The sequence below is a fragment of the Siniperca chuatsi genome, linkage group LG17, assembly GCF_020085105.1.
Source record: "Siniperca chuatsi isolate FFG_IHB_CAS linkage group LG17, ASM2008510v1, whole genome shotgun sequence".
In the NCBI taxonomy this organism is placed as follows: domain Eukaryota; kingdom Metazoa; phylum Chordata; class Actinopteri; order Centrarchiformes; family Sinipercidae; genus Siniperca; species Siniperca chuatsi.
Genome location: NC_058058.1, coordinates 16,108,895 through 16,123,188, shown reverse-complemented (window position 1 = coordinate 16,123,188; position 14,294 = coordinate 16,108,895). Strand labels below are relative to the sequence as shown.

The window sequence follows — 14,294 nt, the reverse complement described above, 5'->3', positions numbered from 1 at the left end:
TATCATTCTATCTAGAATGTAATTTAAAGTCCATAAAAATGTTGAGTCTTCCCACTCACTGTCCAAATGGTGCCTCCACGAATATGGATAGCATGACAGAATCAAGTCTTATCCTTAAAAAGCAACAGTGACATCAAGTGCTTCTCCGGCCAGTTTGTGAAATAACATTAATCCAGAATTGTACTGGTTTAGGTTTCCTGTTTCCCCTGGGTCTTGACTAGAAGATCTGAGACAATATGAAAATCAGGCCTCTCTTAAGCAACCTGTCTTTTTCCCTATGGTCCTGTCCTAAGTCACACTCACAGACAGAGAGAAATGAATCCATAGGACTGCACCTTGTATTTAGTAAACATACATACACAGCACAACACAGGTGAGCCTTAACTTATTTACTCATAATGTTGATGTATGATGATCTATTGTGATGCTCACACCATCCTTGCTCTTGCACTCTGAGATTTTAGCCTAAACTTTGGAAGTCATGAAATATTGATATGGTACACAGGAGGATTTGACGTAAGTGAGGCAGAATACTGCAGTGCTAGGCATTACATGTTTTATTGAAGCATCCAGTGTAGCACTCAGGGAGAGTGAGAGAAAGAAAATGGGAAAAAGAAGACCCTAAAGAGTTGGTGGAGGCTTCAAAAAAAAAGAGAATGCTGCACTGGAAGGAGAAAAGGAATGCATCTTCGCTCTCCCTAAATTGCCTGGTTTAATGAAGCATCGACGATCAATACAGCAAGTGCCGAAGAAAAATTAGCTTCGTATACAGGTAAATATTAGCTCTATGTCTAGGTCTTGACCATAATACCTTGAAAAGGCGCAAACACTTTTTCCTCCTCCTATATGTTGACTTTATTATTCAGTGTCCCTAAAAGAGGTTTGGTGTTAAAAGTTTTGCAAGCTTTACATTGAGGCATAGGACACCTGGAAATATCTAAACTATGACACAGAAACACAAATAAACAGAGGAGCCGGATCTTCTAGTCTGCATTTCCAAATTTGCTATGTATCTATACATCATGCATCAATACAATCTTTTAAAGTCATATTCACTCCTGTTTCCATACAAACTCAAAAGTGAAAATTGTTGACATGACACAAAAACTCTGCCTTCTATAATGTAAGTCAATTTCGACAAATTATCAATTATGTAGGAATAACGCTCTCTTGTCTTCTTCTCTTCCAAATTACGAGGCAAAATGATCGGGAAGCATAATTTTTCATTACGCACTCGACATGGCTGAAAATGAACAGTGCTACCACTGATAGACCTAATTGGTGAGTGAGAAGGGGCCAGCAACTGGCGAGAGGGTGGGTTTGGGCTATTTCCTGGCACTCAATGAGCCATTTACAGAAAATAGACACCACTGCTGTGGAGAGGAAAAGGACCTCTCGTAAGTTAAGAAAAAATGGTAAAGAGAGTGCAGCATGTTGACTGGGTACAGATACCTGTGCCAGCAAGTATTTAAAAAGTTCGCCAAATGCTTTCTGGGATTATATAATATCATGGTGAGGAGATTAATCACAGACCAAGATGGCTGCCAAGAGAACGGCTTCAACATTCATTGTCTTGCGGAAATAAAAACACAGCAATCAGTGGCATTTGTGGCTGATGGCAGCTCACAAACACAGCTGCATCTTGCCCTGTTACTGTAAATTTCAATTTGATGCTCTTACAGTCTATGTCTGCTCCTATCTGTCTATTCCTCCAACATTCCCTCAATCCGCTCCTCACCATCTGGCCATTGGCCCTGGTAGCATTCTTATCCACCATTTTAATTTGCTTGGGCAGTCATTTTAATACATGTACTGCATTACAAAATGTGACTAAGTACAGAGCCAAGCAGAGTTGCTCAGGGAAGGAAGTCAACAAACAAACCACTTCAACGGCATCACAAGACACGAGACTAAATCAGAAAGTGTCACAAACGTATAGTACATACTGTACAGAGCTCAACAATATATTGCTGGCGAACTGATCACTATGACATGCCATCTGTGAGCATGGCTGATCACTATTATTACAGTGTTATCTTATAGACCACACTGGCTGTGGGTTTGACAATGTTGATTTTCGACTTCAATTGTTTTAACAACGTTGAGTAGGAAGTGATTATTGAAAATGCCGTTTCTTGTCTTTTACCATGTTGGCACTGAGCGGCGCCCTCTTCATTATCTGATATTTCTCCAGCCACAGATTCTGAACAGAGTTGATGGTCTTTCAGTCTTTCACTGAGAGAGCCACACATTAAAGAATTTGAGGGATAATAGAACTGTAATCCAGAAACTGGAAAGTAATTTATATTGAAAGCATCCTTAAATGTGGTTTCCAAAAACTGATTAACAATAACTTATGAATATTCATAATGAATAAAATGTCTTATTTTGGAAAGAGGTTGGCTTGCTACATGTCTTTATAATCTCATAATGATTTTTGCAAGAATAAAGAAATGTGGCAGGTTGTTCCCTGACAAGCTAGCAAGGCTACCAAAAACTAGCCTAATGATGCCTTTGGTTGTCTCAGTCAGTCACGTGACCTTCACCTTGCTAGTTGTAATGGTCTTTCAAGAGTCTCCTAGTCTGGAACAGAGTTACTGCAGCTTCCCACTTCTTCCTTCTTTTTCTTTCTGCCTCATTTTCTCCTTCCTCCATGTTCTCAATTACTTTTACTAGTATTTGCATAATTGTATCATCCCCTAATCCTTATTGGGAGGTTTCAGGATACAGGTCTTTTAAGACATTATTCCACCTGCTAGGAATACAAAAATATTGGCACTGATACTACCCTTCTAAAACCTGCTGTGCTTTAAGTATGAGTATGTGCATTCAAGTGGGTGCATATAGCGTAATGAACGGGTATGCTGTGGAAGTTCATTTTTATTAAGCCTTTCAAAGCTGACTTCATTAGGCATCAACACTGATTGAAAGCTATTTTTATGGGTGTATGATTAAGCTTTTTCCTGGAGTGGTTGTTCTCTCAGCTATCTCTACTGTAGATAGTATCTGCAAACTCCCTGTTTTGATGTGGAAATGATGAGCTTGTTGAGCCTGGCCCAGAAAATCACCATGAAAAATTCTCTATTTCCTTCCACACCAACTTAAGTCTTGCAGACGGGGTGCCAGACCTGGGTAATAAAAATGCAAGGTGACAGAATTCACAGTTTTAAAAACAGATTCCTACTAATGTGGCACGCTAAATGTAAAGAATTCAAAACTTCCAATCATCTCTCCTTCCCTCTCTTTCTTCCTCTTTGGTTCAGGGAAGGCTCCTCTTCTCACACCCTTCCTTTCAATCTCTCTTCATTCCCTCATTCAGACATAAGCATTATTCTAGCTTGGAGCAATGGCTAACTACTTCTCATAGCTGTTGCCAAAGCAGAGAGTTGTCTGTCTCTCATAAAAAAAAATTAAATATACAAACACTTTCATACACATATACACATTGCATGCACAGATTCACACACATGCCCACACACACAAGGTTATACAAACACACACATTCAATAGGAACACATGAACGTCAATGGGCTCAGAGATGGAGTAGCGAGCTCAAGCCAACAATCTAGCTGGCAAGTGCAATGATCAGCTTGATAGGTACAACAAAACAGAAAAGTGCCACCTTAGTGTACATTTATGCTCCAGAGAACAACCGAAAGCTGTCTATAGGTTGTTTACATCCAAACATTATAGTCGCTTGGTGAGTCATATTTTGATGAGAATGTAGATCAAGTCTGCAAAGACATCTTGTATCTCAGGAAACAGTCCCCTAAGCATTTGACATTGTAAAGTACTACACCAGAAATATAACACACATATTAACACTCACACTCACTTGTTAATAGACAAATGCACACACAAGTAATGTCAGATAATTATGTCTAAGATGATACTACGAGCTCTTCAATAGGTACCAGTTTCAACATGGAATAAGTCTCCACATTGTGCTGAAAGCTAACTGATTGGAAAAATCTCTGTACTTACACACCTGCTGGCCTAAAGAAAAGCAATTTAGTTGCTTGGGGCAACAGCGACGCCAGTTACCCTTGACATCGAATACAAGTGTGTATTGTTAAGGCATCTCCTTTTAACACATTCTAGGTGTTTTCTTAGCCATTCACCTTTACATTTTCCCCCACAATCCCTTGCTGTCTGGTATTCAGGCAGCGTCACAATGTGTGCTTGGGAGCAGACTGACATGAATTTGTTGGTGTTGCTCTGTGTATTAACAGTGAAAAGAGCCTGGTTGAAAAAGTGCTCTGGGGAACACACAGTACCAGGAAGAATGTTCTGCAGAGCAGAAGATTGCTACTGCACTTCTCACAGGTAATCACCACCAAACAAGCCAATAAATAGGGAGGAGAGAATACTCACACACACACACACATACACTACACAGACAAATACTTAAAAGCACTTAAAATTCAACTATGGCTTGAACTCCTCTTTCTAGACTGAGATCATTACCACCAAAAGGAAGTGAACACAAAAAAATGTCTCATCCTTTCATTCCCTCATCCTGCCGATCTTTTCACTCCTGAGTGACCCTGACAAGACAGCAAGCAAAAAGGAACATGAAAAGCAGCAGATTCACATTAGTTGGAAGCAGGAGAAATATGCCACGTAATGTGACATTCAGTTCAAAATGCAGCCTCTTGAATTATGCTATCTCTTCCAAGCACAAGCTTCACTCCTTTCTTATCTGTGCCTGATAACCTTTGTAGGGTTAGCAGCAAATGAAATGTATTGTTTGGATGGAGGCATTTTCCCCTCTTTGATACTGCAGTACAGTACACAGTCAAAGAAACTGTAAGCAATAACTCAGGCGGTCAAAAGTTGACCAGATGCAAGAATGAGTGGTGTTTGATGCCTACAGTGAGCAATCTTAAAGCTCTACTAAGTTAATGGCAACCATTTAGCAAGCAAGAGTATAACTGCATGGTAAAATCTATTATATGAATGTCTAGTAGGTAATTAACAATGACTGGACTGAGTAGTAACACTTTTATTAGCTCATACCAATAACAAAAACACCCCAAATAATTTGCAGCTAGATCATGTGGAACACATGAAACAGTGTTTCACTATGAGATGAAGAGCCCTCAGTCTGTTTTTTCCTTCAAGTGCTTATTGGAAGTTGAGCTCAAATTTCAGCACCTGATTTCCAGTGCTATGCTGTACAATGGGTTTAAGCCATTTTGACTCTGTCTCTGATTGTAAAATGAAGGAGGATTCTACGGATTACAGCAAGGCCAATTAGACATTCACCCTGACAAGGTTAATGAAGGATTAAGCCATGAGTTGGGACCCCTATGAAACCCCAGGACCTATCTGCACATTGCAGTTCTAAGGGACAAGAATTTTGGAAACTCAATTAAGTAGCAAATTCAGGTTTTCTGATAGTAATGCAGAAACAAGAAGAAACTTTAGACTATGTATAAGTACACAGGAGTTAGCGAGTCTATTTAATCCTATTCTACCCACTGAGGGACTTGGCACAACAGCATCCAGGGTTCACAAACACTGCACATATATGCTATGTAACACACACACACACACACACACACACATACATACAGTTCACGCACACATGGTGACATATACAGTACAAACCCTACCTGCACCAGATTCCAGCCCTCCAAGGATTCTGCGATGATGGAAGTCACAGAGGGGCAGACACCACCGAAGATCATCAGGTGTTTGGGGCCGTAACATATGGCATCAAAGAAGGCCCTCAGTCCCTTGGCGTTGTCACACTGCAGACACAGAGAGGGAGAGGTGACGAAGGTGGAGGTGTGAGCGGGGATAAAGGGGGAAAGGAGGTAGATAGAGAGACACAAGGAAAAGGACATTTTAATTAGTTTTTGTTGTAAAAACAGGGAGGAAGGAGGAGTAAATGAGAAACGTATTGAATTAAAGATGAGCATTAAGTAAGAACAAGAGAGGATATAGGAAGATAGAAGAAAGGGAGTTAAAAGTTAAAAAGAACATTCCAGCCTGTTCTGGGCTACCATGTAGCTGGCACACAAGAGAAGAATCCGAATGTTAATTCTGCTTTGCAAACCCTATCTAAATCCCAAATCTAAACATAAATACATTGTGCTCCTCTGCAACAAATATAGGTTATAGATAAATTAGAAATTCTTTCTCAGAATAAGTTGTATACAATTTTTGATAAGTAAGGCATTACTTGATACCCTTATCTGTGAGTCACTGAGTCAGTCAATGAATCAATAATTACCAACTGTACAAGAAAAACTGCTGTGCTCACAGGGTATTATATTTTGGCATATTATAGTGGATGCACTACAAAAACAGCATACTCACTAATTTACTATAATGCACGCAGTTTATGAAAAATGACGTTTAAAAACCATTTAACTTGTTATACTCTCTAAGCGCTGTGGCACATGCTACCATAGAGTAGTTGCAGCCTTGTGTGTGTGTTTTGAAACCATCATATGAAACAATGTATCTTACAGGCTGCAAGAGCGGGCCCCCGCTCTGATCCAGTGCTGCAGAATGCAGCCATTTCACGTCACTATAGCAACTGGAGGAAAAGAGTGGGCAAAGGGGAGAGAGACAGAGATAGGTTCCTATTGATTGCTACATGAGCTGGCTAACTGGTTTTGCTGTGATTCCCTGATTTCCACAGTTTGTAATGATATTCCTATCAGCAGTAAACACTTCCCCCCTCAGTCTTCTATTATTGCCACTCAATTCAGGACATGTTCCTGTGTGCAGCTGACAGATAGATGGACTGACTGAATGGCAGGTGGTGTGTGTGCGTGTGTTTGCGTCTTCTGACACAGTCCATCTCATCTGGAGAGTTATTTGACCTTGTTAGCCATCCGCCGGCAACTGAATGAGATTTCCCACTGAACAACAGCACAGACGGCTCTCCACAACGCAGATTGAAAAACTGAAAATCGAATGTGGAGGAATGAGTTTCCAACCAGACATGTAGGACTGTATATTGTGATCTTTTGGTAACTTTATTAAGACCATGGCAGGTGTCGTACCTGCAGGGCCTGCTACACATGTTTACATCTTGTGTTCTTCTTGTCTGTTCAATTGTTTTGAGAAGAGGGTGATAGTCTCTACATTTATTTGCTGCATAAAACACATGTGCTGCTACAACCGTCTTCCTGCATTGCACTCACCCCTCCACAGTTAGATTTAATCATGTGCTAAGATTTAAGTCATCAGACTCTTTTTTTGTGAATGCCTTTCATTTTTGGAAGTAGAAGACCAATTACTGGTAAAAACATTCCCCTGTGCATGTACATTCATGCCGGTAGAGAACAATGTATGCTGTAATGCCAGTCAAAAATAGACTAGATTGCGGATATGCCTCAGGTGAAATTAGAGGGAGAAGATGTGATTAGACACAGTGGGGATTCCTTATCCTGGCCACACAGCTGAATAAAACAGCAAGCTATTAAAGAAGATATCCCATTTGCATACTCTTATCATTCATTTCTCTCCAGCTGGCCATAACAAGGGGGGTTGGTGGGATTGTGACTCTCAATTCGTTACCATGCAACCGAAAAGAAATGTGGGCAACTAAACTTGTCAATGTGAGTACAATAGAGCTTGGTGATATTGCAGGTTTAAGCTGAATTATTACAGAGAGTGACAATGTAGTGTAGGTGGTAAAGAATGGTTATGTTCCTCACTCCCTCTGCAGCAAATTAAACTGTTTTACAGCATTTGAAACCCAACAACAGACAGCCTACGTGTGTGCATGTGTGTACATGTGTGTGCACATGCATGCAATTTTAAGCGAAACTCGAGATGTCTGTGACCACAATGTCTAATCAGGTGTTTCCATATTTTTGTGATAAACCTTGACCTTCTTTAGTCTCTTGAGTTTTTCTTTCAAGAAACTACAAAACAGCTTTGCTTTAAGCTTTAAAAACCCAATTTCCATTTCCAAATGGGGAATGAGACAGAACCAAAGGTCATATATAGAGCTGCAACTAACCATTATTTTCGTTAAAGAGTAATCAGCTGGTTATCTTCTTGATGAATCGATTAATCATTTTGTCCATAGAATGTCAAAAAAATTGTGAATAAATCTTCAAATTGCTTGTTTTGTCCAACCAACAGTCTCAAACCCAATATTTCTCAGTTAACTACGACAAAAGACAAAGAAAAACAGCATTTTTGTGGCATTATTGTTTGATAAATGACTTAAGCGACTTATCAAAAAAACCCGCTTCATTCATCCTCTCCTACTTTTGGCGGGCACACATGCAAATCTTGACCGGTGTGTTGTCATGCCAACGGTGTGACTATCCACACTTTGTGCGCTAGATGAGGGAGGAGGCCGCGGCAGGGCCGGTGTAGCGATGGTTATATTTAGCCTCTCATTAGGTAGCACAACCGCTCAGACATTAATCAATACTTATTCAGCTATGGAGAGTCTGTAAAGCTTAATGCCAGATAGACAAAGCGGGAAAGAGGGGAGAGAGGCAGCGGAATATAATGGGACACAGAGTGAAGATACATGGCGATAGCGAAGGTGATGGTAGGAGAAAGGGGGAGAAAGCAGCTGAATAGAGGGTGAGAAAGACAGGGGTGAAGAGGTATTAGCCTGACATTAAGCATGCACTAATAAAGCCTAATAATAATAGTGTTATAAACCTGCCTTCCATTATAACCCCACAATGGAGTAATTCATGACTGTGAGATTTATTCAGTGTCTCTCTATGATGCTCAGCAGCTGCACAGTGCCCTGCAGATTTGCCTACAGTCCATCAATTATGGAAAAGAAGAATACATTTTAATATCCAATCGAATGATTTTTTTTTCATTTTTTCCAGTACATGATCCACTTCCTCTCTCCTTCTATGTATTTCTTTCACTCTTTACTCTTGCATTTCTTTATTCAACAGCACTGAGACATTTATGTATTTTTCAAGGATTCCCAAGCAGTCACTGAGAGGTTTGGGTACAGGCTGTATCTTACATCCCAATTTTCCCCAAGAAATATGCTCTAAACAAGGTATCAAGGGAGACAAATATAGCTGTCCTGAAAGACACAAAGAAGTTCTGAGGAAAAATTGGTACAATGAGGAAGGCATAGCAGCACTTAACTCCCAAGTCGAGCAGCAAGAAATACTACAGCACTTTATTTCCCTCTTCCCGTCTGAAATCTAATTCCTGGCATTTGGAGGCCATTTGGAGCTGATCGATGGGGTTAACGCCCGTAGTAATCTGTTTGACCGCCTTGGGAGACAGCCAAGGAAGGTGTGTGCATGTGTGTGAGGGTTGGTGGGGTGAGGGCTGATGGCGGAAGAACCTGGAGATGGAAACTCAAGGGAGGCATATAAGCCTGTCTAATGTTGAAGAGCCTTCAGGTGACCACAGCATGATACCCTGTCGTTCATACACACTGGAATCTGACTCACTTTTCTTCAGTTGCTGGGTTTAGAGATACTTGTGACAATATTCAGACCTACTGTTTTTATTTTTGCAAAATGTCTCCTCCTCAGCTTGACATTTCAGTTGCAGTAAGTTTGCACCACTACCCTTACCATTTAGAGGATATTAATGATGGGACAGCTGGCCAAGAAGGAGTTTATTTCAAATCCTTTAGTCTGACCTTTACACAAAGCTACTGAAATTCATCCTTATAGATTTATCATTATATGATGACATTAGCCTACTGTTATTGTGCTCATGATAAATCAACTCAATTCGGCTAAATGTGAGAACAGCTGCCCTGGATTGGAATGCATTTTTTTTACCCAATATCCACTGTTCCATGAGATAATTTGCATCAATTATATATTTTAATCAAAATTCTGTAATGTCCTGGAAAACAGCATATCTTTAAAGGTTAGCGTGCATCAATGCTCCTTCTGAAAATAACTTCAAAGCACATTTCAGCAATAATAAAAGTCACTATAGAGGATTAAAACACACATCCAAAATCTTCACCAAAGTTTGAAGCACAGTTTTCTGCAAGTTTAACAGCTAGAGTAGATTTACAAATTTTTCATCAGAAAGGTTTTATGAATTAAGCGCCTCTGACTGAACTGAATACAATGCAGTGCTTTACATTACGAGAAAACTACTAACAAAGACAACCTAAACAGCAGTTAAAATACAATTTTAAAACCTGTACACTCAATGTACAATCACATTTTTAAGGCCATTACTCAAACCCAAGCACTAGGTGACAATTAACTAATATTTTGATTATTTCCTAAGGTAAATTAACCTGCCCATCCTATATAGGGTCAGCCATAAAATATACCTGGAGCCTGTCCTTCACTTGCAAGGCAATGTTTGAACCCAAATCCTGCATTCTAACCAGCGCTATATGTGGAACAACCCTGTAGAGACCACCAGGGTGTGTCTCTATACTGTATGTGTGCATGTGCATCTGTGTGTGTGTGTTTGGGCGTGCACATGTGTGTGATATTCTGACAAGAACAAGAGCTGATCTGAGCACCAGGCTGGAGCTAACCATGATGAAATGCTTTGTTAGCGCTGCAAACAGAGGCAGCTGCACCTGTCCCTCATCTAATGGCAAATTACTGCAGCCAAATCAGCAACCTGAGACCCAATACTGCACACACACAAACACGTGTGAGTATATATATATATATATATATATATATATATATATATATATATATATATATATATATATATGTATATGAGCAAGAGAGAGAAGAGCCTGATCTGATGTCAGAAGCAATCTGCTCTTCACACGCTGCATTTATTCATGACAAAGCCAACAGCACAGGTGAATACTGAGAACAAAACCCTCAAGAATCCCACCACAGAAAATGTGTCTTTATAGGTTAAGATTGGATGTGAACATGTTGTCGCATACATACAGCACTGTCACTACTGAAGTCCATTTTAAAAGCATCCCTAGGTATATGTGTACCTACAGTACATACATCCATCCTGCCTTCATGCTGTACATATTCTGAATCATTTCCTGATGTTTTGAGCATCCATGCAAAAAGCTGGTCTCCTCTAACAGCTATATCTGCCTTCTGCATGCACTCCTCATTGAATTACTTCCAAATCTCCAGGCCAGGAGAGGAAATGTGAGTCAGGCTGAATCCAGCGATTGCTAAAACATATGCTTGGCATTATAAAGCCCTATAGAGTTAGCAGGGTGCAGCCGATAGGTCAGATCTAAAGGAGATTATCTATTTCCCCATGTACAAACCCAACTAATCCTCTAAACTCTGTCATGGCTGTCAATGCAAACTACTGTCGGAAAAGGAGGAACGAGAGGGGGCTGTTGAGTATGTGAATCAGTCTGCAACAGTTTAGTAAAGTTTTACTATTTGAGTGTAAAGGCAATGCAACTGTAGTATATTTGATTATCCTAATAGTATATCAATAGTAATTTGATAAAGAGGGCTCCCTTGAGTTCATTGGGGTCATTCATCTGTCAATCAAGGTCAACATTCCTCACTGCTGACTAAACTTCTCATACAGCAGCGGCAGCCTCATTTTGCCTGCCACCATCTTTACACACTAAGAACTTTAAGAAGCTAGACCTATTTGTTCCCCATCAATGAGCCCCTTGGCAACTGAGAGGTCCACTGGGGTGTAACATATTACCCACCATGCCTTTTTTTCTCTTTCTAAATGACCAGGAAGACATGGCTGTCAGGTAATTCAAAGACTTAAGGAACCAATGTAAAAAGCAAGAGCCAAGGCTTTAAGTGAGATACAAGAGCAACAAGAACTAGATAAAGGGAGGAAGAAGAGGTGTGGATGACGCTGAGTTGCGTATGCAGCAAGCATCAAGGCTCCTTGAGGTAACATTTAGATAGCGGGCCCCGGCGTATATACTAGGAGAGTACACATTGATTGAGAGAGAGTGGATGAAGTAAAATTGAGAGCAGGAAGGAGTGATGGAGTTGTTTTTTTTCAATCTGTTCCCTTCACATTGCATGCCTGCAACACTGAGAAAAAAAAATTGAGTAACCCACCACTTGTCTAGGGAGAGGCTGGCCTTTAAAATCCGCTGCGACAGACTGACTGGGCTGCTCAAGCTGATGGCTGTTTGCCCTCTATTGCCTCCTCTCTCCCGCTCTCCCTGCAGTCTGGCTCTTGTTGTTGCACTCAATCTATCTCTCGCTTTCTGGAGAGCTCAGATGGCCACCAGGATAACCATGATGGCACATTGGAAGCCTCTTCGGTGGTGACAAGTCTCTTTCTCTCTTTTTCACTTTCTCTCTTACGCACACACACACACACACACACAAGTCTCCCCCTGTGCGCATGCTTATTCTCAAACACACACATACACAAGATAAATCATCATTCTTCAGCAAATGCATGCCAAAACACAATCATAAACAAATACACACAAATTAACACACACATCAGCTCACTTACTCACGAATCGGAGATAAGCTCAAATTGGCCAGTCGTACTAAAATCACAGCGAACACATTGCACCTTTATTAGCAATCTGTGCTGGACAGGAAGCAGACGCTGTGTTAAGCCTATTACAGGTTGTTGTGCTTTTGACAAGGCCTGACAACAGCTGGAACATGTTGCGCTAACCAGTGAGGGGGACAGACCAAAGTGTAATCCCACTGAAACGAGCCAATCGGTCCCTGAGGAGACTGGACAGACAGGAGAGGAGTGTAATATCCTTTGAAGTGAGTCTAGTAAAAAATAGATAGATGTTTAGTTAGATTTCAGCTTTGTAGTTGTTTTCTCGCGAGATTTGCATGGATTGCAGTTATTAGTCACCTGATAGTAGACCTTTTTAACAGCAGACATTTTGAGTTGTCACAGTAGGAAAAGCACAGGTGCTACTAATAACATTAACGATGGCTCATTTTCAAGTGTACCTGTAAGCCATGACAGTGTGACCATAAACCAGCATGCACAATACCAGGATCCTGAAGTCATAGCAGCTAAATGGAATTCAGCCATCATTAATTTTATTATTTATGCCAATGCCAAAATGTCTTCCATGGAACTTCCTATCTAATTGAATTGCTGTTTTGTTCAGTGACTGTTATATCCATCCCATTAAAGTCATTTTCAGTCAACACCAAAGTCAACACACCATTTCTAGGAACAGTTAACTTTTGTCATGTTATAATGATGGCAGAAATAATGTGACATACCATAAACTCTGATTGGTTCACTTGTTTTTAGCAAAGCTTGCAGCATTGTTTTATGGATGGAACTGTTGGTCTGTTGTACGGTCGGTCTACCACTTTGATCCAGACTGAATATCTCAACAACTGTTAGATGGATTGGAATTTGTAAAGGTATTTGTGGTTCCCAGATGATGAATCCCAATGACTTTGCTGAGCCCCTGACTTTTTCCTCTTGCGCACGATGAGATTGACATTTGTGGTTTTGAGTGAAATGTCTCAACAACTACTGGATAGATTGCCATAAGTATGAGTTTGAGATCTTCATGAATGATAACTCTGGACTGACAAGAGGAAGGTTGTTTTCATACCTGCCCAACAGAATTTAACCACAAGGGTCCAATAAATGTCATGTATTTTTTACATATCAAAAAAAAAAGCTCTAAGAAACCACATAGGTGCCCCAGCTCGTGTATCTGCTAACTAGTAAATGATAAAGACTGAGAGATGGGATGTGGACAGAGATTGGGAAGCAGAAAGAGAGAGGGAGAGAGCCCATTATCAAGTTAATTGTTTCTTGGCCCCGAAGGTCCTCCACTCTCTCCCATGAATGAATCCAGTAAAGGAGAGCAGGGAAAAGAGAAAGAGGTGAGACAAAGGAGGATGAATTTGGTTAATGGTACAGTAGTAAATGACTTCAGCACTGGGTTAAGAGTCAGTTTGGTGGTATAGAGCTCTATACATTTCTCTTTCCATCTCTGTATATCTCTGAAATTTCTGCAAGTCTGTCAGTAATTCTTTCTCAGTCTTCGTGATTTGGGGAATTCTGGTATCTGCTGCTACAAAATGCACCACGGTCCATTTTGACTCAAGGCATTCCTCATAAAAAAAAATCAGTTTTATCACTGTCAGTTCGACTCCAAATGACAAAATGACAAATTGCTACCCTCCAAGATGCCTGTTACTCGAGTTTTCCCTTAACTGAAGCAGACTATAAACTGAATAAGGAGCACATAAAATCCCTCATATTTCTTGTCAATTAGGGATATTAAAGCTTTATGGACGACAAATCTGAGAAAGTTTCGACCCAATCCATCCGTTCTCTTTCGCCCCCTCTCTCCTTCTCAATCTTTATGAAAACTCTTCCAGCATAAATATACAGGTCCTGCTGGATATTGCTGGCCTCTTCTT

The 14,294-nt window shown here is 40.4% G+C and overlaps 1 protein-coding gene across 1 annotated transcript in view; it reads right to left on the bottom strand.

The window, feature by feature from the left end:
* Positions 1-14,294, bottom strand: part of gabbr2 (gamma-aminobutyric acid (GABA) B receptor, 2) — a 178,246-nt gene that overhangs the window by 122,915 nt on the left and 41,037 nt on the right. The window contains exon 2 of the mRNA XM_044171980.1: positions 5,619-5,756. Coding sequence (XP_044027915.1) covers positions 5,619-5,756 — 138 coding nt within the window. The remainder of the gene's footprint in view (positions 1-5,618; positions 5,757-14,294) is intronic.